The 15,765-nt window shown below is 41.5% G+C and overlaps 1 protein-coding gene across 1 annotated transcript in view; it reads right to left on the reverse strand.

Annotated features, from left to right (window-relative positions):
- rab21 (RAB21, member RAS oncogene family) overlaps nucleotides 1-15,765 on the reverse strand; it is a 55,599-nt gene that overhangs the window by 24,544 nt on the left and 15,290 nt on the right. Inside the window, exon 2 of the mRNA XM_084330469.1 lies at nucleotides 6,948-7,007. Coding sequence (XP_084186595.1) covers nucleotides 6,948-7,007 — 60 coding nt within the window. The remainder of the gene's footprint in view (nucleotides 1-6,947; nucleotides 7,008-15,765) is intronic.

Raw genomic sequence — 15,765 nt, forward strand, 5'->3', positions numbered from 1 at the left:
ATTCACAGGTACCGGTACCGGTTCAAATGTGAAAGGTACCCATCCCTAGTCTTCATCCGTTTTTTAATACATTTTCAATAATCAGTATCCATTTGTTGGACAGACGGAGTTGATGTCAGGTTCTAATTAAAACAGTAATACCATCAGTCACTTTTCTATCTGTTCATTGACGGATGGACCAATGTAGCTGCAGCCTTATTTAGCGCATCGCGCAACAAACGTACTTTTGCTGGTCTGGACTGGTCCTCTGAGCTCTTCTCCTCCAGATGAGCTCTCGCTGCTGCACGGTTTAATAAGAATCCTCTGCTATCGTTGTGCAACTTGTCATCTCTAGAGCCTTCTTTCTCTCCTTCACGGGAAGTTAAAACTAGGGCTGACCTTCGAATTTTTTTTGGCAATCGAAGCTTCGGGGCCGAGCTTCGATTTTAATTCGAAGCTTCGAATAAAAAAATAACTAATTAATAAAAAAAAAAAAAGAATTATATATATATATATATATATATATTTTTTTATCTTATGTTGTGGGACTTGTACAGCACTTTGGTAAACTTTGTTGTTTTTAAATGTGCTCTATAAATAAAGTGGATTGGATTAATGAATTAAGTAGCCCCTTTCGTGACTGTGACGCAGCCAACACAGTGTGATTTAATTCAAGGTGGATCGCTGTTGTCGTTTGAACAACTTCAGATTTCATGGGAACTACCAATCCCCCAAATCAAGAATGTTTAAGATGAATGAAGTAAGATTTTGATTATTTGAAATATGGCCTGTGTAGACTAAACTATGCACAGAATTATGTCAGTCTACAAGGTCCGGATTCTACATGGTCTGGCAATGTAGACCTTGTAGACTCCACTACAGACCAATTATCAGTGAATGTTCATGCATTTTTAAGAAGGGCTACTTCACAAAAAAACAAAGAACTCACCAAAACATCTCAGTAGCACCTTATCTAAATGTTCTATTTCATATATGGAGATTCATATTTATTTATTATTGCATGCATTTCTACATTTTATTTCCTATTTTGTTTATTCATCCCAGTATCTTTCTTTCTTATGTGTGGAACTTTTTACATTCACATTTAGTCATTTAGCTGACGCTTTTATCCAAAGCGACTTACAAGTTCTGTACGACAGGTCATCAGGAAGGATACAACTCTATCAGCTGAGTAACAATATTCATCAAAGTGTTGCGTGTTACAGTGTAGGTTAGTTTATTAGGACAAGTGCATGACAGTAAGGTTAGTTAGGGTTAGATATTTTTTATTTTATTTTTAAAATTTTATTTCAGATAATGGTTGAAGAAGTGCGTCTTTAGTCGACGGCGAAAGATGGGATTCGGCTGTCCTAACTGGGGTGGGTAGTTCATTCCACCATTGTGGGGCAAGGACTGAGAATAGGCGTGTAGGTGGTGTATATGTGTTTGAGGATGATATCCTTCAAACAGGCAATAGTGATGATATAATTTGGGCAGTGCTGATCTGGGTTACTTTCCTCCAATGTATTTGTCCCCCGGCCCCACCCAATGGCCCCATGCACACGCACACACGGAAGTAAAAATAAAAATAAAATAAAAAATTTGAAAAAAAAAGTATTACTTTATTTTTTTAAACTTAGATTTTTTTTTTATGTTCGAAGCTTGTGCCATCGAACAAAGCTTCGAAGTATTTAAGACAGCCCTAGTTAAAACTAAGTGAAAGTGAAACCTAAAAATAGCCGCTGTCTGCAAGTTCAGTTTATAATGTAGTCTGATTTACATGCTTGATAAACACGTTTATAACACGCGCTACTGAAACTGCCCGCACTATGCGTCGGAGCCTCTCCAAAGAATATGTGGTGTGTGTGTGTGTGTGTGTGTGTGTGTGTGTGTGTGTGTGTGCGTGCGTGTGTGTGCACTGCCCGCAGTCAGTGACGGGAGCCGCTCCGTCACACAGGGTTCCCACAGACATTGCAATATGAAATTCAAGGACTTTCAAGTACTTTTCCAAGCACTATTTTTCATTTTAACACTTTGTGCCAAAGTCGTTTTTGGATCGTTTGATCTTTTTACTTTGATCCTCGCTCTACAGACTTGCCCAGAGCGATCTGCATCATTTTCGACCATCCCCATACATTAGAACTGCAATGCCGATCGACTATCACCAGGTGGCGGTATCGTCCGTGTCTGAACTGTGATGGCTTGGGTTGAATCACACTAACTTTCATTTCTGCTTGGCCAGTGGCCACTCCTCCTGCTGGGACATAGATTCACACTGATCGCCTAGAAAATTCCGTCGCCTAAGCGTATTTGACCATGGAAACGTGTATAGACATAGACATATACACTGGTAATCGCGATGGCGACGCGATCACTTGGAATTCTTCTTCTTGGAATATGTCTATTTTACCGATTCTGAAACGTGTTTTTCTAACCATCACAGTTCTGTGTTTCACTGGACGAAAAACATGCTCGGCAAACAGGATCATAGTTTTGAGTTAAAATGACCCCTCCCCCCTTGATGATTTTGTGATGATACATGTCATATACCTTTGATTTGGGAGTATTCAGGGTTTCAGGGGATCAGCCAGAACGGTTTGGGCTTATTGCACATAACACGTTTTATTTCGCGATCTATGAAAAAATACTATTATCTTGGAAATGCGTGATGTTTAGAGTGTAATAAACTACAAACTACAGCGTGTGGAAACAAACTATTATGCCCATGCTGGACTACAAGTAATGTTTGTCAAAATGAGCCACACCGGGTCTCTACAGCTATAATACAGAACACACACAGCTTCGCAAACATAGTGCAACGACCACGGAAACTACTAGAAGGCTGGCATTCTAAGGGTAATGATAACCGAATAGCGTGGCAGTGAAAGTGTTAAAAGGGTACTTTTAAACGCTGTTTTTATAGACAATGGCAAACTGGTTTTTATGGCTTAAAAACCAATTTCCGACAATTAGTTGCACTTTAAATAAAAAAATATCTATTTCTCGATTCAGAACAAAACGTTCAATGCGAATGGTTGATTTGAATTTCAATTACTTTTTAAGCACCTTGTTAAGAAAATTGGCTGTTTTCAAGGAATTCCAGGCCTCGAGTTTTTTTTTGTAAAAATAATCAAGCACTTCAAGCACTTCAAGGACCTTGTGCAAACCCTGGTCACAGTATTTTACAAATTAGCATTTTTTTTATTTGAATGTGGGCACCGATATGCGAAAATTAACTAAGTAGGTTTTTATTTCTAAAAGAAGTATACACAGTGGGCAGGTAATGTACTTGGTGAGCCTGAACACACAGTAACACTGGTATCACAGGTAATGTACTTGGTGAGCCTGAACACACAGTAACACTGGTATCACAGGTAATGTACTTGGTGAGCCTGAACACAGTGTAACACTGGTATCACAGGTAATGTACTTGGTGAGCCTGAACACACAGTAACACTGGTATCACAGGTAATGTACTTGGTGAGCCTGAACACACAGTAACACTGGTATCACAGGTAATGTACTGGGTGAGCCTGAACACAGAGTAACACTGGTATCACAGGTAATGTACTTGGTGATAGAGCTGCCGCGGTATTGATTATTTCCTTACCGCACAAATTTGCAAAATATTTCCTACCGCCGCGGTTATTAAAAAAATTTAAAAAAAAAGTTTGAATGCATTTTTTTTTAGTAGTAGTCTACTCTTTATAGCATATGCCTCTAGTCTAAATGTCTATTTTTAGAGGATGACTTTGCAGCATGAATATTGTTTGGGATTCGGCAAGCACGCATTAGTTATTGAAAGTGAAACACGGATTCGAAGTTTCCACTCTGGTCGTGCGCCGTTCACTCGGTGTCGCGGGCAGGGGTGGTTACCCCTAACCCCCCCGACCCTTTCTTATTATTATTACTATAAAGTTACTACTTTATAATAAAGGCATTCGTTTTGTGGCATTAACATTATATAGTTATACGTTCAATAACATCAGCGTATTTACCGGACAATAGCAAGGCAAGCAATACTCTATTCATATCTCAGTTCCTTTCTTTGCTCAGAGCGTGCTGAGTTGTCCCATTCTGCATTCTGTTAATAAAGTTTTCAATCAGACAAGTGTATAGAACGAAGGGCTTTTATTATAACATTCGTTGCAGACAGTAAAATCATTATGTCTCGTTTAGTACTCCTTAGGAGCGATGTAGTCCACTCCGGCGGAGAGTTAAAGCTAACGTTATTAGCCGTGTTGTGATGATCTGACATTCAGGAAGTAAAAACCTAATACGCGCTTGCCGATTGGTGGTAACACACTGCATGACGCTACAACGTGTGACGCGTCTCTCTTCTGACCAATCAGTGGTCTGCAATGTTTCACGTGACTTTTCTGGTACCCAATAGGGTCGCTTGGAACCTCGATAGATGAGTAGGGTATATCTGCAGAGCCGCAAGCCCAACGAGAGGAGGGTAATTTATTATTATTATTATAAAAAACAGCGGTGACGCGGTATTCAGCCTACTCTGCGGTGGCCGTGATGTACCAGCGATACCGCGGTAATGCGGTAATCGCGGCAGCTCTACTTGGTGAGCCTGAACACAGTGTAACACTGGTATCACAGGTAATGTACTTGGTGAGCCTGAACACAGTGTAACACTGGTATCACAGGTAATGTACTTGGTGAGCCTGAACACACAGTAACACTGGTATCACAGGTAATGTACTTGGTGAGCCTGAACACACAGTAACACTGGTATCACAGGTAATGTACTTGGTGAGCCTGAACACACAGTAACACTGGTATCACAGGTAATGTACTTGGTGAGCCTGAACACAGTAACACTGGTATCACAGGTAATGTACTTGGTGAGCCTGAACACAGAGTAACACTGGTATCACAGGTAATGTACTTGGTGAGCCTGAACACAGAGTAACACTGGTATCACAGGTGATGTACTTGGTGAGCCTGAACACAGTGTAACACTGGTATCACAGGTAATGTACTTGGTGAGCCTGAACACAGAGTAACACTGGTATCACAGGTAATGTACTTGGTGAGCCTGAACACACAGTAACACTGGTATCACAGGTAATGTACGTGGTGAGCCTGAACACAGTAACACTGGTATCACAGATAATGTACTTGGTGAGCCTGAACACAGAGTAACACTGGTATCACAGGTAATGTACTTGGTGAGCCTGAACACAGTAACACTGGTATCACAGGTAATGTACTTGGTGAGCCTGAACACAGTAACACTGGTATCACAGGTAATGTACTTGGTGAGCCTGAACACAGTGTAACACTGGTATCAGGGTTTCCGTTAGAATTCTTTTTTTGCAGGTCTGAGTGTCCGGTAGATTTCAATCTACCGGACAAATGGGATAAATTCCGGTCAGAGTTTATTGAGCTTAAAAACAATTGATAGGCCTATATAAAGAATGACATCATCAAGGCATTTATAATATTTTAACTTAAAACTATGCTACTTTTGCGTATATACAGTCATTAATATATTCCAAATAAAATAAGTCCCTCGAGACTGCGTGCTGCTGCCGACTTGAGGTGTCGGTGGGCAGTCTGCCCGACATTAATAAACAGCAGTCTGTTATAATCACATTTTTATGAGCTAACGAATTCCGTTATATTGGACATTTGTATTAATTATATCAAGCGAAGAACTGAGAAATTTGGCAGAGAGACGGCAACATTATCGTGGGTTTGCGCCGTGATGTATATCTCCACCTCCCAACGACTTGGTGCTGCTCATAATGTCCGGTGAAAATAATTCCCTCTAAGCACAATTAGATTATTTGAATTGTATTAAAATAGGCTAAAATTAAATAGCCTATGCGATGAACGAAACAATCATTACATTTGTCGTTGCTTCACCAAGCAGCCGGTCAATGACATCCTGTGTCAGCGAGCTGGCAGCTGATATATTTACGTGAAGCATGGAGCACTGGAGCAGGCAGAGCAGAGCAGCGGTGTCAGCAGCGCCCCCACCCAACAGCTGAATTGCCAATGGCTGAATTGGAGTACTGCACCCTGCCAAGCCATGCTTCACGTAAATATATCAGCTGCCAGCTCGCTGACACAGGATGTCATTGACCGGCTGCTTGGTGAAGCAACGACAAATGTAATGATTGTTTCGTTCATCGCATAGGCTATTTAATTTTAGCCTATTTTAATACAATTCAAATAATCTAATTGTGTTTAGAGGGAATTATTTTCACCGGACATTATGACCGGAGAGATTAGATTTGTCGGACTTCAACAGATTTTGCCGGTCAAAAACCGGTAATTACCGGCTAACGGAAACGCTGACTGGTATCACAGGTAATGTACTTGGTGAGCCTGAACACAGTAACACTGGTATCACAGGTAATGTACTTGGTGAGCCTGAACACAGTGTAACACTGGTATCACAGGTAATGTACTTGGTGAGCCTGAACACAGTGTAACACTGGTATCACAGGTAATGTACTTGGTGAGCCTGAACACAGTAACACTGGTATCACAGGTAATGTACTTGGTGAGCCTGAACACACAGTAACACTGGTATCACAGGTAATGTACTTGGTGAGCCTGAACACAGTGTAACACTGGTATCACAGGTAATGTACTTGGTGAGCCTGAACACAGTAACACTGGTATCACAGGTAATGTACTTGGTGAGCCTGAACACAGAGTAACACTGGTATCACAGGTAATGTACTTGGTGAGCCTGAACACAGAGTAACACTGGTATCACAGTCTACTGCGGCAAGCCTAGTGTGCATGCATGCGTGTGTTGTGTACGTGTGGAATGACTCAGCAAAACATCGTTTTTGTGTGTGTAATTAGACCAAGCTATAAAAATGTATACGACAATGATATCATATTCCACCAGCCTCATAAGCACTTCTTTTAGAACCATGTCAGCATTCAGTGTAACATAACTTAAAAAGCGTGAATCAGTGCTTAGTAGTGCTTACCCATATCGCCAAGTTGACCCTCTTCCCTGTTATGTTGAGCTTCTTTGTGAGAAAAGATGCCTAGAGAGAGAGAGAAAGAGAGAGAGAGAGAGAGAGAGAGAGAGAGAGTTTAATACTAAACAGAGAGTACACAGTGGCAGAATACCTGAGCACTGTGACTGACCCAAAACTAAGGAGATCCTTGACGAGGTACAGACTCAGCGAGCACAGCCTAGCCATCGAGAAAGGCTGCCATAGGCAGACCTGGCTCCCAAGCGAAGACAGACTGTGCCCACTATACCAAGACATCAGAGACATATACTTCATACAAATTGCAAACACCCAAAGAGACTTTGAAAACATGGAAAATAACACAAAACGCCCATACCTACTGGGAGAAATACAACAATGTGCAAACACAGCAGCAAGGACATCCAACGGAATACAACCACCATAAAGACTGTGTCAATCATACAAAAAAATGCCTTCTGTAATGTACTGATTTCTTACGATTTCTCTGTTTGATTGTTTTGTTTTGTTTGGCTTTGGCAATGTAAACGTATGTTTCCCATGTCAATAAAGCCCATTTTAATTGAATTGAATTGAGATGGAAATAAACAGAGAGTGAGAGAGAGAAATGGAGAGATGGATAGAAAGAGAGTGGGAGAGAGAGGGAGAAATGGAGATGGATAGAAAGAGAGACCAAGTTGAGCAATTTAATAGTTCAGACTGCGACTTATCCTTCAGTCACCACCAGTCTTCTTTCTCTCTGCTTTCACCAGAGAACTCAAAGGGGGTTGATGATTACCAGCTTATTCAATGAAAATATTCAATCACGTTTTTGCCATTTCAGCCAAATGTCAAGGCGACTACTGATGAAATCACTACAGTCCAGTATTTGTGAACACATGCCACTCTCTCCTAAAGCCAGAGAGCGAGAGAGCGAGAGAACCCTCCAATAAGTGATAATAATAACTTCATTTTATATAGCGCCTTTCAGAAGACCCAAGGTCGCTTTACATAGGGGGAGAAAATAACAAAAGTAAGAAACATAGTGGACAGACACAACATACAAAGTGAGAAATTAGGGGTTAAAGGCCAAGTTGAAGAGGTGGGTTTTGAGGATTTTCTTTAACGAGTCCAGAGTTGGGGCGTTGCGGAGTTCTGCAGGGAGGGAGTTCCAGAGGGTGGGAGCTGCCAAAAAGCTGAAAGCTCCGTCCCCGAAGGTCCGCAGTCTGGTTCGGGGGATGGAGAGCTGACCAGTGTCCGTGGATCGCAGGGACCGTGACTGAGTGTGGGGGTGGAGGAGGTCAGTGAGGTGCTGAGGTGCCAGAGTGTGGAGGGATTTCACTGGTGATGATGTCACTGGGATGTAAAATCTGGGGCTGCTCCATAGACAACGAATGGGGCTCTGACTTTATGAGGCCATAACATGTTTGAGTGAACATAATGAAGTCTAATGAAAATCAGTGGTATTCCCCTATAGTTTTTGGCCTGTTTGTTATTACAGTGGCCTTGTTAAAGGGATGAGAAGATGATGATGATGGGCCAGTCAGTGTTTCGCCATAGAAACGTTCAAGACAAATTGCGTTGTAAGAAGTAGCTTAGTCTTCCAGTTATAAATCTGGGTCACGTGATCCCATGAACCAGGAAGTTCCTCACTGTGGCGGCATCGTCATCTGGGGCCTAAAAGAAGAAATGGTTTGGTTCCGGTTGCCGACCGACCCTGCCGATTTAGGTGCGACCAGATTAATTGTATGAGTTAAAAAAAACGATATAGTATTATGGATATTAAACATGCTGGCAGAGTACATGCATCCATGTTGTCGTGAACATTTTAATTAAATAAAGAAATTCCCTATCCATAGTCGCCATGGAAAAAAATTAAATAAAAAATTAAATAAATTCCCTACCTACCCATGGCCTTAACTGACAACCAACAGGAACCAAACTATATTTTTTTTTATATGCCTAGGCCCTCTTGTAATTGGCTCAAGAGAAAGAGAAAGAGAAAGAGAGAGAGAGAGAGAAAATTGATTCACTCTTCTCTCTCATTGTTTCTCTTCGTCCCTCTTTCACCCCCCCCCCCCCCATAGATTAAGGCCCCAGGCCCCCATATGGTCGACTAGATCCTCACATATGACAGAGAAACCACCTAAAATCCTTACAAATAATGTACGCCCCCATCTGTCCTTTTTCTCTCTCCCTCCCTCTCTCCCCCATACCCAGTCTGTCTGTCCGTCTCTCTCTTAGTTATCAATCTATCTCTCCCTCCTTCCCTCTCCCTCTCTCTGCCCCCCCCCCCCCTCTCACGAGGTCAGATTAGAGGCCCCTGGGGGCCTCCAACATCACAGCGCAGACTTTCCTGCTTACGTCATTACCATCCCTCACGGTTCTAAGTGTGTATGTGTGTGTGTATATGTGTGTGTGTGTGTGTGTGTATGTATGTATGTATGTATGTATGTATGTATGTATGTATGTATGTATGTATGTATGTATGTATGTATGTATGTATGTATGTATGTACAGTATGTATATGTATGTACAGTATGTATATGTATGTACAGTATGTGTGTGTGTGTGTGTGTGTGTGTGTGTGTTCTCTCACTCCCAGGGTCAGTTGACTGAGGAAAGGCTGTGGTCACAGTAGTTTGTAGACGTATGAGAGAAAGACCCAACTTCCTTCCTTCCTGTTTTTTTCCTTCTATGACTTTCTTTTTTCTCTCTCTCTCCCTCCCTGTCTTTCGCTCTCTCCCCGTCTCTTTCTCTCCCTCTGTCTCTCTCTCCATGCCTCTCTCTGCCGTATTTCTCTCTCCCTGCCTCTCTCTCCCCCAGTCTCTCTCTCTCTCTGCATGTATGTATTATAAAGCCTATATTGACTATTAAATGTATTATATTCATGATTGTTAGTATTATATTAGTTAACTTATATTGGTTGTATACCGTTAGGCCCTGGGCTTGCAACCTGACAAAAAGAGAGATATTGAGTTTATATATATATAATATATCTCTTTTTGTCAGGTTGCAAGCCCATATCAATGAATAACATGTACTAAAGTTAACTATACCGCCCTTAATCCTTAACACTTTCAGTGCCACGCTATTTCCCCATCTGCACTGCCTGTGGCCACGCTTAAGAATATGGTCATTTTCACGATGTTTGCAGAGCTATATCTATATTCTATATTATAGCTATGGAGACAATACTATGGCTCTATGGCTTCAGAGTGATGCGGGCTAATGCCTGGAAGCTGAGTTTTTAATAATAATGCAGGACCTGCTCAGAGGTCTTTAATTGGCATTGGCTATTATCCACAACACACACACACACACCGGAACACACACGCATGCATTGTCTGTAGGATCGCTGATGCGATTCGTCTCTGCGATTAACCCATCCCGTCGTCCTTCCCCCCAAGGGCAGCCGGGAGCAGACAGGCGTCAACGTGAGCCGCGCCAGGGGACCAATCCAAGTGCTCCTGTCCGTCTTCGTCAAGGACGCCACAGCGTTAGCGATCTGTTGTTGTGCATGTTTTTCCATTGGGTTTATCTTATCGGGGGGGAAACCCTTGCGAGCACGGGGAGAACATGCAAACTCCACACAGAAAGGCCTGGGAGATACCCCACCTGGGTACCTGGCATCATGGAAACCTGGTCCCCAAGCGGGAATCGAACCCTGGACCTTCTTGCTGTGAGGCGACAGTGTTAACCACTACACCACCGTGCCGCTACAGTTATGGAGCGATATGTGCATTTTGCGAAAGTCGTTCACGTTGCTTGCCTGGACACGATACTATTTCCAAATCAAAAGGTATATAATAGGTATTATGTTTCATCATAACCCAGTTCTGTGATCTAGGTCATGTAAAGTTAGGAATGGGTGATGCTGCATGGTAATACAGAAATTATTTTGTCAGAAATCCGACTTGTTATATCCTCCTGAGACCCAGCAATAAATTATTGTACACTGTAGTGCCCATTGGTTTTTGCTTAGTTGCTCTAATACTATACATGTCACTATTGAGTTCTGACATTCCTTACAGAGGACAACCGTAGATTTCCAATGACATATCATGTGTTGGGGTGTGACCATGCAAACTTGCCCTTTTTGTCTTTTCAAAATGGCTGCCAACACAAAAGGCACATTGCATGGAAAAAATTAAGATACGCATGATATTCATATTTATATGTTTTTGAATGTTATATTTTGCGACGATGGGACAATCACTGGAAAGACTGGGACCGACATTCGTTTTGGACTGGCTGTAGGAAGGCTGAGAGGGAGACAGTAGAGAGACAAAGACAGTAGGAAGGCTGAGAGGGAGACAGTAGAGAGACAAAGACAGTAGGAAGGCTGAGAGGGAGACAGTAGAGAGACAAAGACAGTAGGAAGGCTGAGAGGGAGACAGTAGAGAGACAAAGACAGTAGGAAGGCTGAGAGGGAGACAGTAGAGAGACAAAGACAGTAGGAAGGCTGAGAGGGAGACAGTAGAGAGACAAAGACAGTAGGAACTGGAAGGCTGAGAGGGAGACAGTAGAGAGACAAAGAGTCAAAGACAGTAGGAACTGGAAGGCTGAGAGGGAGACAGTAGACAGACACGGGAGAGAAGGTTCTGGTAGGATTTGATCCCAAGCCATTGGATACTTGTGGCCTTGAGGAGTTGAGGTCTAACCATTACATCTCTGCGTACATACAAGATTTATTTCTGCACATTATGACTCAACCTCATTATTTATAGACCTTGCCCTTGGTATCAACAAGTAGTCAACAACCAAGTTATCCGGACTCAGAACTAAGGCCAAGCAAACACCATGTCGCACCATCATGGGGTCAAACTAGGGATGGGAGCAGGACATTCAAATATCGGACTGTAAAATGAAATGACGTAGCCGGTATTCCGACTACAGCTGCTGGTTTAGCTCTGCATCAACTGTACCGATTCAACCTTCCGATTGAGGTTTTCTTTTCTCTTCTATGTTCAGTAAACTGAACCAGATTGGATTTCGCTTCCTAATTCATTTGTACTCTTTGGATAAAGCATGGGAGGGAGGGGATGCATCAGATAACAGCGTCCTCCAGACAGCCACCTGGCTTTAGAAAGAGCACAGACTGACCCGTGACCAGACACCTCTCTCAACATGACATTACATCAATCACACAGGGCAGACCAGACGGCCACTGCCCAAATAGGCAGTCCACTGTTCAAAAAGCAAAAATTAATGAATCGTCAAAGGGTGCATTACAGACCAGACGCGATAGAGATCATAGGGTGTATGAATCATCTCCCAAAAGTGCAGAATCATGTCGCCATCAGTAGAGAAAGTTAACTTGCATCTCTCAAGAAAGTAGGGATGCACCCATATGTTTATTTTTTAAGGCCGATACCATGGTAATCCATTAGCACTGTTGCCTCACAGCAAGAAGGTCCTGGGTTCAAACCCCGGCAGGGGGCCTTTCTGGGTGGAGTTTGCATGTTCACGCCGTGTTTGTGTGGTACTCCAGTTACCTCCCACACCATAATGCTTTATGCATACTAGAGATAATATACATTATATATATATATTATACTCCTGTCATCGCCCTTGACCAAGGTACTGGCAGTACGGCTGGAGTTGGTCCCCGTACGCCACACTGGGTGGCTGCCCACTGCTCCTAAAATAGCAAATAGGATCATGGGTCAAATGCAGAGGACAAATTTCCCCAAGGGGATAATAAAGTATAACCTAGAACCAATATCCGCTTGACTGCTTTTGCCCAACATATCGGCCGTTGCGGATTATTATAAACATTTGAGTACAAATGTAGTCTTCCGATAGGCAAGGGATCTGTCTCATGAGTGTGCAGGCAGGGAACAAAATTAACTTTTTGACTTACCAGCCATTTGGCTGGTAGATTTTAAAAACTACCAGCCAGGCAGATTTTTTACCAGCCAAAAATTATAAATAGCTTTTTAGTATATCGCCATGTGTTATTATTACTATATAATACTCTCATATGCTATTTTCAATTAATATCATAAACAACATAAGGTATATTAGCATAATTTTGAGTGGACTGAAGGAATGAGTCAGCGTTAATAGTTTTAAATGCAAATAATTTATTAAAACATAGAAGTGGGGTCGGGGACACACACACTGTTTCAACTCACCACCCCCGCATCATATTGTAGTCTAGTCTGTCTTCAAACTTCCACTCCTCTCGAAAACCTTTTTATATTTGAATATCAACATTATCTGTGCATCCTCAGTAATCCTCAGTTTACTACAATATACTCCTCTCCTGAGTCCTGACTAGTGACTTCATCGTCTTTCCAAATGCACGCACACACACAGAGAAAGGGAGAGTGCCCCCCCCCCCCCCCCCATTTCCCTTTCCCCAGTCCACACTGTCTGCTGTTCTCTATGGCTCTGCCGCTGATCAGGATTAGCTTGTTAGCTTACGCTAACATAACGTTCATTTCGGGCGATGTGGGCATAAAGGAATGGGGACGATGCAATGCATGTTAGATGCATTTGACCCGTTGTGAGAAGAAGAAAAAACCACAGACTTATTTCGGCTCGCAAAATAGGCGCACTGCTGTGTAGCTCTGCTCTCAGGGAACAAACTTAACTTTTTGACTTACCAGCCATTTGGCTGGTAGATTTTAAAAACTACCAGCCAGGCAGATTTTTTACCAGCCATTGGCGGTTGGCTGGTACTTATTTTGTTCCCTGTGTGCAGGTGACAATGACAACATTCCCCACAACAAAATAGACAGTTCCGTGTAAATGAAAAGGGGAAGTTAACTGAAATTCACTGCAATCCCAGTGAAAATGTCACAAGAATGTCAATTCTACTATCAGCCAAATGTAAAAATAAAATCCCAGAACAATCCTGGTTGTGCTTCAAAAGCTTGTATTGGCCACGACCAGCTGTAGATAGTGCAGATTAGAAATGTGCAGATAGTAGACAATTTTTTCCTTTCCGATCCAATTCCGATACCTGAGATTTGGGTATCGTCCGATACAGAGTACTGATCCGATACCAGTGCATAAACAAAAGAAAAATATATTATATGAATTATAAAATTTTATAAAAAACGTATTTTTATTTTTTAACAGATACGGTTTTACATGTACTGTTTTTTTTTGTAATAACTAGAAAGTAATGGTATTTATTCAACAACAGGTGATTGTATAGATTCGTATCATTAATTGACAACCGTCAATAAAGTTATTATTATAACTGTGCTCAATGAGTTAGGGCATTTGCCATGTTGTATGGCAAAACACATCATGGGAATACTATGACTAGCTTGTGGTGATTAGACATAATTCACCCACGGAACTGTTGTTGGGACATCCGGGTTGTACAGTAGGTGGCGGTAGGGCTGCACGATTTTGGGAAATAATCTAATTGCGATTATTCTGACAGATATTGCGATTGCGATTTGCGATGCGATTATAACATATTTGATTTGATTTGATTTTAAGTCTTTATTTCGAACATGCAATGAATACAACAAACAATAACAAAAAAGAAAAACAACTCAATCTGCATGTTCGAAAAGGAGTAGGAAGAAGTATACACTTATTTAATCCTACCCCTTTTCCACTACTCAAATGAGTGTACTATTTTAAACATAAAAAAGAAAAGAAAAGAAAAAAAAATATATATATATATATATATGCAAAACAAAAACTATATATGTATAAAATAAAATAAAATAGAAAACAAAATAAAAATGTAAACACCCGTGAATATCAAGTCCCTTCTTCATCCCTGTACCTTGTGAACATAATTTCCTTATACATCAGTTTGAATTGTCTCATGTTTGGACATTGCTTTAGCACCACATTTAGACTGTTCCACAGTTTCACTCCACATATTGAGATGCAGTGTTTTCTCATGGTAGTGCGTACGTTTATTTAAAAAAAAATTTACAAGAAGAATGTTGCTGCTTTCTGTAATCGGGTCCCAACTGCAAAATTACTGTATTACCCTGTATTATACACTTTTACTATCATGTAGACTATTCTGCTTTGTGTTTACATGTGATGTATTGTATACATGCATATTTATTATGTTCTTGTGTGATGTATCGCACATTTTATTGCTGTGTGATGTATTGCAAATGTTATTGCTGTCATCTTGGCCAGGTCTACCTTGCAAAGGAGATCTTGTATCTCAATGGGACTTCCTGGTTAAATACATTTTTATTTTTATTTTTATTTATTTTTTTTAATTGCAGGCTTGGCGATTTGATAATTGCATCATTCCAAATCGCGATTTCGATAAAAAAACGATTAATCGTGCAGCCCTAGGTGGCGGTATGCGCATTTCTGTGGTTGCGACCCGCCATTAACCCCCATAGAAGAAGAAGAAGTTGTTGGGACCTATGGTTGGGACATTGTATGTTGGACTATCCTGAAGGCACCGGTTCAGTTAACGTTAGCTAGTAACGAGACGGGTGTATGTTGTGAATTTCGATGCCCAATAAATATTCAACATTCTCTTTTGAGACTCCGCCTCAGACTCTTATTCTTTGGCACTTGGAACTTGGTGTACTTTGCTTGCAGGTCTGCAGCCATTATTGCTGGATTATGAATAGCCCCAACTTTAGCCAAGGTACCGTTATCAAGCTAAGCTAGCTGACCTAGCTAGTCTTCCCCGCAAGGTTTTCACATTGACATTTGATAACGTTAAGTCAGCTATATAATGTTCTAATTCACCAAATGTTAAATAAATATATCTGTCAATTGTGTCGTGGGTTTTCAATGCAAAAATCTTCCAACCACCACAAATAACCTCCGCTCCAACCACCACAGACAACCATCTACCACCACAAACAACCTCCTA

Source organism: Notolepis coatsorum, assembly GCF_963971535.1.
Source record: "Notolepis coatsorum genome assembly, chromosome: 15".
Taxonomy (NCBI): Eukaryota; Metazoa; Chordata; class Actinopteri; order Aulopiformes; family Paralepididae; genus Notolepis; species Notolepis coatsorum.